The sequence below is a fragment of the Agelaius phoeniceus genome, chromosome 2, assembly GCF_051311805.1.
Source record: "Agelaius phoeniceus isolate bAgePho1 chromosome 2, bAgePho1.hap1, whole genome shotgun sequence".
Taxonomy (NCBI): Eukaryota; Metazoa; Chordata; class Aves; order Passeriformes; family Icteridae; genus Agelaius; species Agelaius phoeniceus.
The window spans coordinates 110,174,272-110,188,981 of NC_135266.1; the positions used below are offsets into that span (position 1 = coordinate 110,174,272).

Consider the following 14,710-nt stretch of genomic DNA (forward strand, 5'->3'; position numbering starts at 1 on the left):
CAGGAAACCCTGTACCTTTCAACATACCAGATAACATGTCTAAGAAGCTGTATGTATCACTACAATATATGGGTAGACCAAAGCCATCCATTTAATAAAGGCACATTCAAAGACACGTGTTAGGTGCACTCATTCATCTAGTTCAATGCACAAAACAAACTTAAACCTAAGTATTGAAAGGATCATCCCATTTCCCAGAATTCCCAACATAATTCAGAAAAATGTTTAATTAAAAACTATTTGATCAATACATTATTGCAGTTTGTCTCTTCCGGCTTATAACAGCAAAGAGTATCAAATTAAAAATCCACTAATTTATTAGAAGAAACAAGCAGACTAACAAACTTTTGCTTTTAGGTACACTTCCTCTTCACATAGAAGTTTCAAACAGATCATAAATAACTCCTTTTCAAGTGAAAAAATTGTTATGAAGATTTAATATAACATTACCATACATCCTAATAATAAACCATACTTTATTGAAGTCTTAGGTTAAAAGGATCCATTAAAAAACTATACATAAAATTCATGGTTCTACTTGCAGAAGAAGAGTGTGGGAGAAACCTTAGCCAACATTAAAACACCCCAAAGTATTTAAAAAAAAAACAGATAAGGAAATTCCTCTAGATATTAAAAAGCTCCTTACTCTTCTCTGGTGAGCTCCCCTGCCACAGAGTACTGTGTGCAGCTCTGGGATCCTCAGGACAGGAACTTCCATGATTGAACTAAAGCAACTGAAAACATGGAATTACCCTGAACGGCTAATAAATAAAGAGGAGGCTAAAACTGGAACTGCAGTGCTTTAAACTGACACAGCAAGAGTCACACACTAGGCTGTGTTTGTCAAAGGACTTGAAAGAAACTGAATTTGGAAACTAAAACTCCCCCAGAAAATCAGCATTAATTTTTGCAGCCTCTAAGAATATGGACACAAATGCAAAATCAGTGAATTACTTGAGTAATCATTTGCAGCTCAGCTGATCTAAGAGCACATTCTCAGTCCACTCAAGTTTTAAAGTACAAATGTACAAATGCAAACTGCTTGATGAAGGTTTGCACTAATGCACATTCCTGTGGGACTCCATGCAGCATCATCCCACTGTGGTGGCTTTCTGCTGTGTTTTTAAGAAGTAGGAGTTACTTGCTTTCTCATTCCTCAAGAGAATTCCAAAAAACAGCTTCAAAAATCTTTAAATTGCATTTTTTTACTTTTGCTTTCTACAAAATTATCTCTCATGAAGAAGACGAATTCATAGTTTTTTTTTTTTTGGTGTACACAAAGAATTAAAGCAATATTATATTGGTGCAAATCAGTGATTTCTTACCTTTTACCTACAGGTTGGATTCATATTAGGAAAAAAAGACATAAAATCAGCTTTCAATTTCTGAAACTTTTCCTCACAAGCAGAACAGTAAAGAAAAGGATATTTTCCTGGAGTTTCAATACCCACTCTGTAGTCCACATAACTTTGGTATGGATGGAAGTTGAAAATAAAAATAAGACCTGCTCTCTCAAATGCTATGACCTTATTGGATTCATGCTTTTCACTCACATAGGCCTAGGGGGAAAAGAAAAAAATCAACACTTTAAAAAGATTTTGCTTCTGTACCTCATTTCAAGTAATACAAGTAAATATTCAAGGAATAGAACTAAAGGCATTAACATGCAAACTGAAATTGTTTATCTATGAAATTTCATATAAAGTTTTTGATTACTAAGCTGTAGCTTACTTTTTACAAGGCAACATAAAATTACAGAGGTAGAGGCCTGTTCAGCATAGAGCACTTGAAAAATTCCTGCTCAAAGATTGGTAACATGGTCTTTTCATCACACTTTCCTTTAGTAAAAAATGCATTCCTTTTGTCAAATGAAATCTTCAGCCTATTTGTTATGGGGATCTGCATCACATATAGTATTATTAATTCAGAAAATGAAGCACTCAATATGGTTTTTTTTGTGTGTTTTTTTAGCAATCTGTGTGAGAAACGGCTTTGATAAGCCACAATAAATGGCTGCGCATACTTTGTTTTATTTGCTAAAGCCATTAATAAATAACAAGGCATCAATTAAAGAAAAATCTTTAAAGTGGATTATTCTTTGAAGTGGACGAGAATAAAATAATTAAACACTGAGAAATTATAACAGTCGATCTTTCATAAAAATTACAGTGTGATAGCAGTGTAAAAAATGCAAATGCAGAAGCAGGAGGTTGATGAGTAGGAGACTATAACTTACACTAGACTTTGCTGAAAGTTTTTCCTCAGAAATGGAGTAATTATTTTTATAAAGTGTAATGTCAGAACAACTTATACTTTTGCAAAGCAATCCTTGGATAGGATTACAGACAATTTTATAGTCTGCTTTATGCAATCCACAGTTACTGAATAAAAATAGGGAAAATAATAGGAAAAGACCTTGTTATGAAGCTAAAAGGAGAGTGTTTCAGGTTTCTATTATCTGTGGAAGACATTTCAGTGCCATATTTTGACAACTTGAAATATAAGGTGAGGCATTACACAGCTCATAATAAAGCACTGTTTGAAATTTCAGCATGCAAATTTGAAAGTGCTCTACACATGTACCCAAACTGGTGACTAAAACTTATCATTTCATATATACAGCTTACCTGAGGAGATGCAAGCCAGCCAAATCTTTCCTCCAATTTATTCATATCTCTATCAAAGGCATTTAGGAATTTATAGCGAAGAAGATCATCCTCAGTAAGATTAAACTGTCTTCTGGCATAGTGGTAGCTCTCATTATTCCCTATTCTGGGGAAGTCAAGCCATTCTGGATGTCCAAATTCATTACCTGCATTTAAAAATATTAAGGATACATGAAATCACATGCTAAGAATATACTAAGCCTGCAAAAGCAAAATATATTAATGTGTATTTCCTTTCTAAAAGTTTTAAATTCCAAAGAATCTGCTTCCATATATAAACCAGTCATTTTATTATTATGTCTCTCATTTTTTAATACGTCTCTCAGAAATTCCATTTGTGTTAGCAAGGCTGTTTGGCCATTAAAACTACAAGAGCAAAATATCCATGGACTCCAGGGAAAGTATAAAGTGACAAATTATGAACTCCATGTTATCATGCCATGCTTTATAAATTCCCAAAAGTTTTTCTGTGTAAGTGCCATTATATCTCAATTTGGTTTTTTATAGCAGTGGCTTCACAAGTCTGCCAGTCTCACCTAGATTATCTAGCCCAAAAAACTACTGACTGGACTTCACTTGAAGACAAAGAATAGGTTTATTCAAACCAGGACCACATTCAAAAAGAAGAAAACAGGTTAACATTTAGTGAAAAAAAAAGTTTAGCTTCTCTTATGTAGAATCTCCAAAGCAAATCTCAAAGCAAAACCTCATTTGGGACTCAGTATTTTGAGTGACTTTGATGTATCCAAAATTTTCTTGGTTTATATATTATCATTATTAAAGATTGAGACAACTCCAAATGGACTTAATAATTCTAACTCATGATAAAACCTATTGTCCTGCAGACTCTCTGACATTTTGGACTATTCATTTGACACAGGATTAAATGGTATCAAGAACCCTGCAAGTTAAACACTTATTTCAAAGCCCATGACAGTTGATTCATGACAAACATTTCAGAGATTACACAACACCCACTCACTATAAAACAGAGACAAAAACACGTACCTGGAAATATGTATGGAAAGTAATATAATGACATTTAAGAGCTTTTCTACTAAAACTAACAAACGAAAAAAGAATAGTAAAAGGATCCTCCCATTTCCACAAACTGTTACTCAAGTTTTGTCAATGAACTGGAGCTTTGTGGGCTGACAGAGGGCAGGGATGCCAAGGGAAGGCAAGAGATTCCTGGCTGGATACCTGCATGTGCATCCACCACCCATCTGCACTGCCTGGAAGGCCTGGAGGACACAGGCAGCAGAGACAACTGTGAACTTCAATTTGTGAAATGATTTCTGTAATTCTGTGTTTCATGGGAACAAGGAAATGAATAGAGGACAAAAGAGAAAAGCCTCATATATATTTAGGAGAGTCCTTCAGAGTGGTATCCGCTTTGTAAACGAACTGACAAGTTGTAAATTAAATTTCCTATTCAAAAGCTAAACCACTAAATTTCATATTCAGCTCAAAACTGGAGACAAATATAAAAGAATCAGAATCACAGCAGGACTTACAAAATGACCTTGGAATAATGCTGGATTGAGCTCTTAAACTGTGCTAACAATACGGTTTGGAAAATGAGGAAAGATATTGCTGCAAAACAGACACAGTATCTAACCAAATTCAATATTCTCTGAAGAGCTAGACAAGGTATTACCTTCTTTCGTGATCTGCACACTATTGAAAAGATGAACTACATGAGATAGCTCAGCTAGAGACAGCAAAAAACATCAGAACGACAGAGATGACACGTATCTTGAATTGATAGGCAACGAAATCATACCTATTTGTTCAAGAAAGAAACAACAATGGGGGAAATAAGCAATAGGAGATAGCAAATAAATTAGACTGAACTAGCCCATCATTTCCATAGATTATTTCACTGTAAGTAGAGCAGACTTCCTTCAAGTTTACAACGTGTAATGACTCTCTCACCTCCACTCGCTTTGCATATTTCCCCACCACAGGAACTAATCTGTTTCCAATGCCGTTCTGTTCTCTTGGCTTTTTAAAAGGAACAATATAAATGTAGCAAAATACTAAAAGTAGTCCTAATTTCCTAACTATTACTAATGGCTATTAAGATAAAAAAGGGAATTTAGTACAGGGCAGCAATTTGACAAAACACTAAGATACTTTCTGTTCCAAAAAACACAAGCTGAGGTCTAAAGTCTGCATGTACTTTGACAGTCTGTGTCTATGAGCATCTTCTGGAGAATATGCTCCTGAGCCTTTTGTACTAGTGGCATGAATGTAAAAGGGTCTCTTGCTTTATAGGAAGAAAAACAGTTCATAAATTGTAACAGAATGAATTCAAGCAGTTTTGGTTATGTTTTTAAACTGTGGTATAGGGAAAAGAAAGTAACATTTAGGATGAATCTGCTTCTTGCAATACATTAAGGCCATGCATCCTATTAAAAAAACTCACATCTAAATGCTACTTTTTTAAATGCTATTTTTTTCTAGTTTAGCTTCATAACAATAGGAGGGACTAGGAAAGAAAAGGCACAGGTGACCAACACTTGCTGCTAGAGATAATTATCAGTTCACTGAATGCGAAGCATCATCTGCCTCCTTCCCCATTGTTACACTTCTCATCTCTGACAAGAATCAGCAACTTTCACTTCTGTGCTTAGAGGCTTCTACAGTTACCAAGAAGTATAACTGGGATTTATTTTCCTCTAATTAATTTACTGTTTGATGTAAGAGTCTAAACTACAGATTGATAAGAAGCCAGCTGCCACAAATGATGCAAATCAAGACAATGGAACTAATGTAGGGGGGAGGCAGAGAACAAAGCTGAAATTAACTGAAGTTTTGATTAGAGAAACAAAACAAAGACAAATCCTTGAAGTGCAATGCATGCTAATTTTATCTAGGAATTAATTGAAGTTTGCTATTTCCTGCATATTGTGCACACTGGACAACTTTATTATGTACAGGATTTCAAGATCGCAATTCCAACAAATAAATTAACTTTCTACTACCATAATTAAAATTTATGTCACCCTTGTTTATGAGGATAGAAATGCATTAACACCACAAAGAAGTTAGGCTGCTGTGAATTCTTTTAAAGTTGATCTGCACAGGTCAATAAAGTTTTCTTGATCTCTCTTTTTTAGACATCTTTAGTAGCAATGCTCTCTGAAAGAATAAGCCTAAGCAGAACTGAAGGCATATTTAAAAGATGGAGCAGGCAGTTTCAAGAGATGTTATTAGGAGTTCTTTGCATTTTGAATTAAATACGATGACACTAAATATTTTAAAAGCAGTTAAAACAAGTAGTTTATTTTATACAACAAAGGTAAGACGTTTAATTAGGTGCATAAAGCTAAACAAGGTTTTAAATTATCTAAAACACCACAAAAAGATCCTATTTAAATCTGATGAGTTGGAGACTGGACACATTGGGACAAAAATTCCAACAAAAGTTGGAATTTCAAAAGTTTCACCTTAAAGTACATCTATCAAAGTATGTGGAGTTCCACCAATTTACAGAAGTCAGATAATAAAGCCATCCAGGAGTTGTAACTGCTTTGAATTTAATTTCACTACCTTTTGTGAACAATGATGACAGTGCAACAATCTGCAAGCTATACAGAGAATCAATGTAAATCAGATCTAGATAGCATATGGTATTTATCATTACCTCAAACAATAAACACTTCAAACAATGGATCTTCATCTTCCCTAGTTGTAAAGCTCTTGGGTGTTAAGTAATTCTGTATTTACTCATATTTGTACCAAATATTCTTCTTAACATCTTAAAATCATCTTCTTACTATCAAACCCAAACAAATGCTATACTGTCTCTGAATGATGAGAGAATGAGCCTCACTGCAAGCATTCCTATAGTCTTGAAATCCATACAAAAATGAAATTAAGTGAAATTCCAAGTAGACTCCTGATACACCTGGGTTAGATGACATGAAGACCTTCACATATGTTAATCTTCTAGCATTGGTATTTAATGACATATTGGGTCAGAAAAGACTAACAAAATCAATTCAGGCAAACGATTATATTTTAACTTCTGCATGAAACACAGGCTAGACAAAATGAAAGATAAAAATCAGGATAAACACCATATTTGTTTTGCAGCTTGGATCTTCCATGTCTCCTAGGGAAGAAGGGAGGGAACATTTAACACTCCCTGTATTAAAGGATCAAAGAATGCATCTCCTCTGGGATGACACATTCCTGTGGAAACACAAGGGTGCCTCCAATGTATCCAAGACATGGGAAAGGATTGAGTCCTTAAAATGCTTGCCCTAAATCACACAGGGACACAATACTCTGTACAGGGATACAGTTCCTGTTGTTTCTCTCCCATTCCCACTTCCCATCAAGAGTTGCTCTGTCTCCTCTCATTTTCTAATGATGTTTACAAGTTGGGAGCTATTGTACCACACCATTTTATAAACACTGATAAAACAGTTCCAGGCTCTTAAAGGAGATAATATTCCAATTGTTCCAACAAAAATTCCAATCATACTAAGTGGCACTGTTCAGTTCTCATATTTCAAATGCAGATCTCTCTTTTGCCAGATAAATTACAGAAAAAAAAACCAAACCAAATAACAAGAAATAAAGAATTCCCCTAAGAAGCACCAATTCTGCATCTCTATTAGGAAGGGCTGGATGGCTGAGGAGATTTCTTACATAGAGGAACAACCAGGCACAGGCATAGTAAACAGGCCATAGCATTTCCTACTATGACTTACTTTCTTTTTCAACAGAAGAAGAGCACATGACAGTTATGCCCACATGCTGGTATTTAGCCAAACTCTAGTTACTCAGAAAAAAAAAAAAAACCCAAAACATTTAACTGGAATAAATTATTCTTTCATTTAATTATTTGTAAAGTTCTATCAAAGGAGTACTCAATAAAATACCAGTGGCCTCACTGACAACAGTATTCAGTTCCTAAGGGCAGATGAACATTTTCCCTTGAATGTTTACTGAGCAGAGCAAGAGTTGCTGCAGTTCATACTAACAGACAAGAAAAAAAAAAGTACCATGAGAAGTTACCTAGGCTAGAAGGGACCTTGAGAGGATAATTATTTTATTAATCTACTCTTAGAAACTTTCAGGTGTGAAATTGTACATTTCAGGCCTCCTTTCCCAGTGTAGAATAATCTATTTCTGACTTACAACTTACTCAATGTCCTCATACAGTATTTAAAAACAGTAAAGTAGCAACTAAACTCTTTGTGGTGCTTTTACACTGAAACAGTTCCCATTTTGTTGTTTCCTATTAGCTGCATTCTGGTAAAAAAACAAGAGACTGACTTTGATACTGTGACATTTCCACCAGGCTCAGTGTGAACATGGCAGAGTATACATTATTTAGTCAACCACTTCCAAAAGCTCACTAAAATATTTAAGAACAGAAATATTGCAGAACACATTGTAAAGGTTAAGAAAAACCCATAACAAAACAGACAAACCCCCCCCAAATCTAGCAAAACAACACAAATCTATATCAAGAAACTTTTTTAACACCTGATGCAGTCAGAGAAGTTCTAGCTAGATCTTTCAGTTTGGTGCGCTGCCAATTATTAACTGGTACCACAACTGACAGGTTAATGGGCTTACAAAGTGAATTTAGAACAAGGCTGAAACAGAGCAGTCCAAGAAAGGCATCAATCTATTTGCCCTGGGATACCCAACAAATAGCAGTTTAGTTACTGGTAAGAATTTCATTGTCTAATTTTGAAAGAGTATATAAAGAATTAAGAGGAAAAAAAAAGTAAACAGAGGGAAAAGACCATTTACATAGTGTTTGGTGCACAGGAAAGTTAAAGTAAATAAAAAATGAAAGTTCAGTATTATTCTGTTCTTATTAAGGAACAAATCTAATTACTTAAATAATAACTATGCATTTTCTAACAGCACAATATGAGGAAAATTTAAAATTAAAATTTGGAATAAACTTCAAACAAAATAGGGGGCAAAAAAAGCATTCTAAAATAGATGTCAGCAATCAAAAGAGAAGGTGTGTTGTGAGAAGCTCTGGTTTTCTTGAAACAGTACAAATAAGCCATCAGAGTATACTTCTGGCTGCACCTCTAAACCTCTTCTTACCTAATGTCCTCAAAGGAGTATATTGCCAAGATTCTTCCTAGACATATCCCTGCTTTGAAATTAAAGCTTCTTTCTGCCAGCTGCCTCCTGCCCTCCACCTGAGGCTGGTTCAACCCTGGCATGCTGAGAATGTACTTATAAACTTCCTAAAAACACTTGTTTTAGAAAAAAATGTTCTCAAGATCCTCACAATTTTAAACAGCTCTTGTCTGCCATTGCTTTCAGTGAACCTGGGCACTTATTAAGGTATTTTCAAAACCAGAATTATGTAATTACTGTAGAAGTCTTTGAAAAGGCACAGCATCATACTGCTACACTACTTTTTTCTCAAAGAAATGCAAAACTCCAAACAGCACTGTTGCACATTTCTTAAAGAGTGCAGAGACCTCAGTCTCAAGGCTGTGGCTACCAACATTAAGACTCCTCTGATGCAGAAAAACAATCAGTGGTATTTCTAAGTTGCCATAACAGTTATGCTTCACTTCAGATAAGGAAATGGAGTTATTTGTTTTCTGAATGTTACATAAGTGATTTGTGAATTTGGAAGGTACAATCCGTGTTTTGTTTGAAGGACTCAGCACTGTTTCAAAGAAACCTGTTACTGTAATGTCTCCTGCTATGAATTGGTATATACACAAATATAAATAAACATAATATGAAAAAAAGCAATGAGTTGGTGTATTTGTTTCTACATACAATTCTACACAACAGCTGAAATCCTAGGTGGAACTAATACCTAACTAAAGCCATATTTTAGATATATAAGGATATTTGCTTAAGAATTAGTTGTCCTTGGCCAAAAGAAACCCCAATATTCCAAAACCATCATAGAGAGTAAAAATCAATATCCTACTCTGAAAAAAAAAAGTTTATAGAATAAAGAAAGGAATACAAATTTTCATATCAACTTCTAAAATTCTCACACAGAAAATCTTGAATGTTAACATAGAATTTTACACACTGGAAGTGAAATAACAGTAAAATGATTCTGAAATTAGCCACACATCATATTAGATAAGAAACTTTTTACATTGAAATCCTTTCAGGTTCCCAGTTCAGCAATTAAACATCATGGCAACATGCAGCAAAGAAGTTTCTGACCATAATTGTATCTTCCAATTAATTACTGTTCAGAAAGTAAAGACTGGGAACATACAGATGTATTTTCCAGTTGTTCAATTATTATAGAGTTTTACAACACCAATCCAGCATAATGTGTGTAGTGCTTGGTCAGTACATCCAAACCCATCATTAAGGAGAAAGGCAAATATTGTGATCCAGAATTGTATGAAAGCATTGTCTCACAATACAAAACATCTTCCAAATGAGAAGAGCTGCAAGTTTCTCTGACAGTGTCCTCAAATACTTAGTTTCAAGAAAGAGACTCACTTGAGTGAGCTGATAAAAAAACATAGCCCTGACAATATCCAGCCTTCCTACTGTTCAGCAGGACATTTTCTTTCTACAATTACTTAAATTTCACTACTTAACAGGAAGACATTCAAATTTTTATTGTACTTCTACCTTGAAGCAAAAGAGTAAATAAGACTGATGATAAATAATCATGCACTGAGGAGTCAAGGTCATATCAGGTTAAGGTTTTGGATTTTTTTGTTTGCAGCTTGGTTTTGTGTGGGATTTTTGGTGTTGCTTCGGGTTTCTTACGCAACAGATGAAAATAAATGCCATGGACTGACACTGGAAAAGATTGGCCAACTACTCCTTTGGCTTCAGGGCTGCTGCTGAGGGATGAATGAAGTATGAGCCACCTGTAAAGCTCAAACATGCTGGGGAAAATAAAAATACAAAATCCACATTTTAGGAGTCACTTTGTTAATAGTTTAATATAGTCCTGAGAGAAGACATATTAGCTAAATAATCCATTTTTCTATAGTTATTAAAGTAAATGTTATAAGGAGATTCATGAAGAGAACTGAACATGTAGAGAAAGAACTCTGAGTGTGGGCAACAGGTAAAACCAATCTTCTTATCCAGCTACTTTCAAATGCCCATACTAAAGCCTTTTGTGAAATCAATACACAGCATGTGCTGTAAGAGTAACTCAGCATAAGGTATTATCTTGGGAAAGAGTGATAATAGCTACAAATAGTAGCCAACACATGTTGGTTTGGTGTTTTCTAGCTCCAGTTCAAGACATACCAAAACCACCCACCCCCATATGGAATGCAGCACAACACAGCATTATGCACTGCTTTTTGGCATTTCCACTCAAACCAACACAGCATGATTGCTGGGTTTTAGAAGGAATTTTTAGCTAATAACTCAAGGGAAAACATGGGGCTGCTCAAGAAACATCTAACAGACAGATTAAGAAGAATGGTTAGAGAAGAATGGCATTCCCTGGAATAAAAATTAACTGACTATTTAAGCTAGGGAATTACAAGTCTGCCAAAACCCTCCTTATGAAAGTGTGAATATTTTGAGCAACCTGAGGAGAAAAGAGGAAGCCTCGAGAGTTACAAACTCTCATTAGACCTATGACAAATTAAACAGTACATTTACATCATGATTCATTTGCTTTTTGCTTACTGTTAAATAAACAGATTAATCAAGTATCATAACCAGTTTAAACGTTATGAAGTGGAAATAATTTCCTTATTGTTCCTCTCACAATAATTTGACTCTTTATCTGGGAAGTAAATTAGCTCTGAAATACACTGATATTCCAAAGAACAAAACTGCTGCTTTGCTTTGCATTTCAAAAGCAGTATCCTCATTGGATGGTAAATATTTATGCTTGTATAAATATAATTTATGTGTATGTCAGAAGAACGTCCTGCATCAACTTATTGACTTTTTGCTTCCATTGTTTTGGAGTCTTTTCCTCCTCCCCCTTCAACTTGTTCATTGTTAGCTTCACAGTTTGGGGTTTTGTTTGCTTATTTTAGTTGTGTGGGGCATTTTTTTTTAAGATACCATTGCATAAAAAATGAAAGATAAGTGGTTTATGTAAAACTCTAACCAGACATTTGAAAGCAATTTTTTCTAAGTCATGTTTATTTGTTTTAACATATTTCAAAAATCCTAGCATAATATTATTATGGTGACAGCATAATCTGTTGAAAGATCTCTGCTCATTAGAGTCAATCACAATAAGGATGTCTAAGGCAAGGTTATTTGTATTGTTGGTGGGGTTTTTGTTTGTTTGCTGTTTTGGTTTTTTTCATTGTGGAAATGGATATTGAAATTTTCAGGTTTGGGGTTTTTTTTTCCAGAAAGAACAGTTAGAGATTTCAAGTCAGGGTCTCTGGTATTTTGTCATGCTACAAATAGGGCAGGTTTCAAGAAGAGTTTCATTTGCCTGATAATCAATTAAAATACTTATGACTATTAGTCTGCATAATAATGTCAACTGTTCTTGAACAGAAAATGCATGGTTTAAATTTAAATGTCTTGTCTGTAAATGAGATCTATTAATGAAGGTGCACAGAAGGAATGTATTGATGAGAGAAACCTCTGATGATGTTATTCTGATCTGTTCAAAGCAGTAATTGCCCTGGTCTTCTCTCTGCCTCTTACTAGACTAGGGACCAAATCTTATGCAGTTTTCAAAGAGATATTCTGAACTTTTTGCAAGATACAAGGCAAGAATTGCAAGATCAGGCTGCACCTGAAGAATGTTAAAAATCAGAATTCATTTAGAATCATTAAGATGTGCTGCTTCCACAAAAATTCTGAGCCTTGGAATGTTCACTGCATCAGATTTTAAAATGTAGCATAGATTTGCAACTGCCTCAAGTGGACATTATGCATGCACATCTTATATGAAAGGAAGTGTCACAACATCTGCTTTTTAAGCATCTTAAGCCTGATCCTTGAGCCATCCTTTGTCACATCTCAGAGTATAAGAACAAAAAAGGAAAATTAAAATAACATAGCAATATAAAGCTCGTATGTTATTAAAATTCTTTTATGACTGTTTACAACTCCAGGAGAGGACAAAGAAAGGCTGTAATTAAGAAGCAGCCTCTGAGGAGCATCACCTTCTAATACTAATCTACAATTAGTTACACCAGAATAATTGCTGGTCTTCCAGTATGAGTGGGCACATGGAGACTGCAACTACAGTGCAGGCTGGGGCAGACCTTTACAAATATCCTGATGGCAAAATGGGCTGGATTCACAACGTAAAGATAGTCTTGACTCACCTGTATGTTAACCACTGTCAGCACAACTAGAAGCAGGAAAAAGACAGAAAAAAAAAAGGAAAAGAAAATATAGCAAAGAAAAAAAATAGATAGCAGGCAACAGTTTTTAAAATTGAAGCAAAACCATTGCTCAGAAAAAAAAGGGACTTTAAGAAATTGGTACTGTGACGGCACCTTTGCTGCAAGAAGCAGGTGAATTACAAAACAGCCACCAAAACCTATAGGAACAGAGCTGAGTTATGCAGGAAGGTGTTCCTCTTTTTTGTCATTGTTGTTCTTGTTATGTAAGGAGACAGGAAAAAATACATCTCATAATATTGAGAGAACAGTTGTTTGTTGAAATTTAAAACATAATACAGAAAGAAAATAGACTCTAACAGAATGTTACTACAGCTTTTGAAAAAGCAGTTGTGGCCAAAAGAAGCCCTTTCTGCATGTTTAGTTACTCCTTGACATTCTCCCTTCCCTTGTACTTCTGAAGAGGACTTGCCTTAAAAATCAGCTTTAAGACACATAAGAAGAGCCACAATATTCCCTGATTTAAGCGGTATGATTCCACTCCCCTTCCTTCAGGTAATCATTCTCACCAGCCAGAAAGGCAAGAGAAAAGATTATGGACATTTGCTCCCTAATAACAGGTCGATTTTTTAATTGGTCTTCCAATTCTCAGGGTTTAGTGCAGAAAATCTTTTCAAATAGCTGGGAAACCCAAGAACCACTAACACACTCCATTTCCTGACAATGGGCACATTATATACGTAACTCCACACACATATCAACCCATACATCAAGAACTCTAGTATGGAGCATATCACTGGAAAGTGATCCACTGCTTTTCCTGACTGTCCCTGTGGTGCAGGTGGGAGGAAAAGCTGAATTTTGGATGGTTTGTTCTGGTGGCACCTGAGGAAGGGATGATTACAAAATCAGATTGGTTATCTGTCTTCACACATGATGTTTTTTTCAAATAACTTTGGTCAAGAGAGGTTAGGAAGCAAGTAAATAGTTGTAAAAGAATGGTCTAGAACTGTGAACCTTTGAGATTTAACTTCCAAGAAAAAGAGGTTCACAATGAACCATCCCCTTGTTCATTCCATTGTCTCATGCCTCTTTATTTGCAGTGGACAGCTAACCCTTCTCTGACATTCAACAATTTGCTATATACACAGAGGCAAACATGACAGTATTCATCTTATGCTCAAAACATAAATAAATCAGCATCAAGACATGAATCAGCTGAAGGCATAACAAAACTGTGAGTCTTTCAGGACAAAACTAGCTAAGAATTTTAGATTTTTCTTGTGACACCAAGTTAACAGACAGAAAACAAATTTAGACTGATAAATGAGAATCAGAGCAGAAATTATTCCAGATTACATTATGGCTGCTTAAATCACGATCAAGTTTTAATTTGTTTTTCAGTTTTGAAATAATTCTGAAATACACTAGTTCTGAACTAGTGTACAAAATAATAAAAGCAATGTCATTTAGGTAGACACCTCTTTTTCCTTGATCAATGTTTTACTAAAAACATATGTTCAGATGAATTGCTTCTTTTCCTACCCCAAAGTTGCACATAACTGCTGGAATTAATTCTGTATGCACACATTCACTTCTTAAAAAATATTATTTCCAAAAATAGTGTTTTAATTTACTGAAATATGAATGGATTTGAAGTACTACATTTCATGCTGTCATTGCATTGTACACAAAGAAGAGATACAGCTTTTTTAGGGGCCAAGATGAAAATATACTGCACATATTGCTTTTTCTGCCTTTAAGAAA

At 34.9% G+C, this 14,710-nt stretch overlaps 1 protein-coding gene across 1 annotated transcript in view; it reads right to left on the minus strand.

The window, feature by feature from the left end:
* GBE1 (1,4-alpha-glucan branching enzyme 1) overlaps positions 1 to 14,710 on the minus strand; it is a 138,070-nt gene that overhangs the window by 16,772 nt on the left and 106,588 nt on the right. The window contains exons 13-14 of the mRNA XM_054627780.2: positions 2,628 to 2,812; positions 1,429 to 1,559 (exon numbers count right to left, since the gene is read on the minus strand). Of these exons, the coding sequence (XP_054483755.2) occupies positions 1,429 to 1,559; positions 2,628 to 2,812 (316 nt within the window). The remainder of the gene's footprint in view (positions 1 to 1,428; positions 1,560 to 2,627; positions 2,813 to 14,710) is intronic.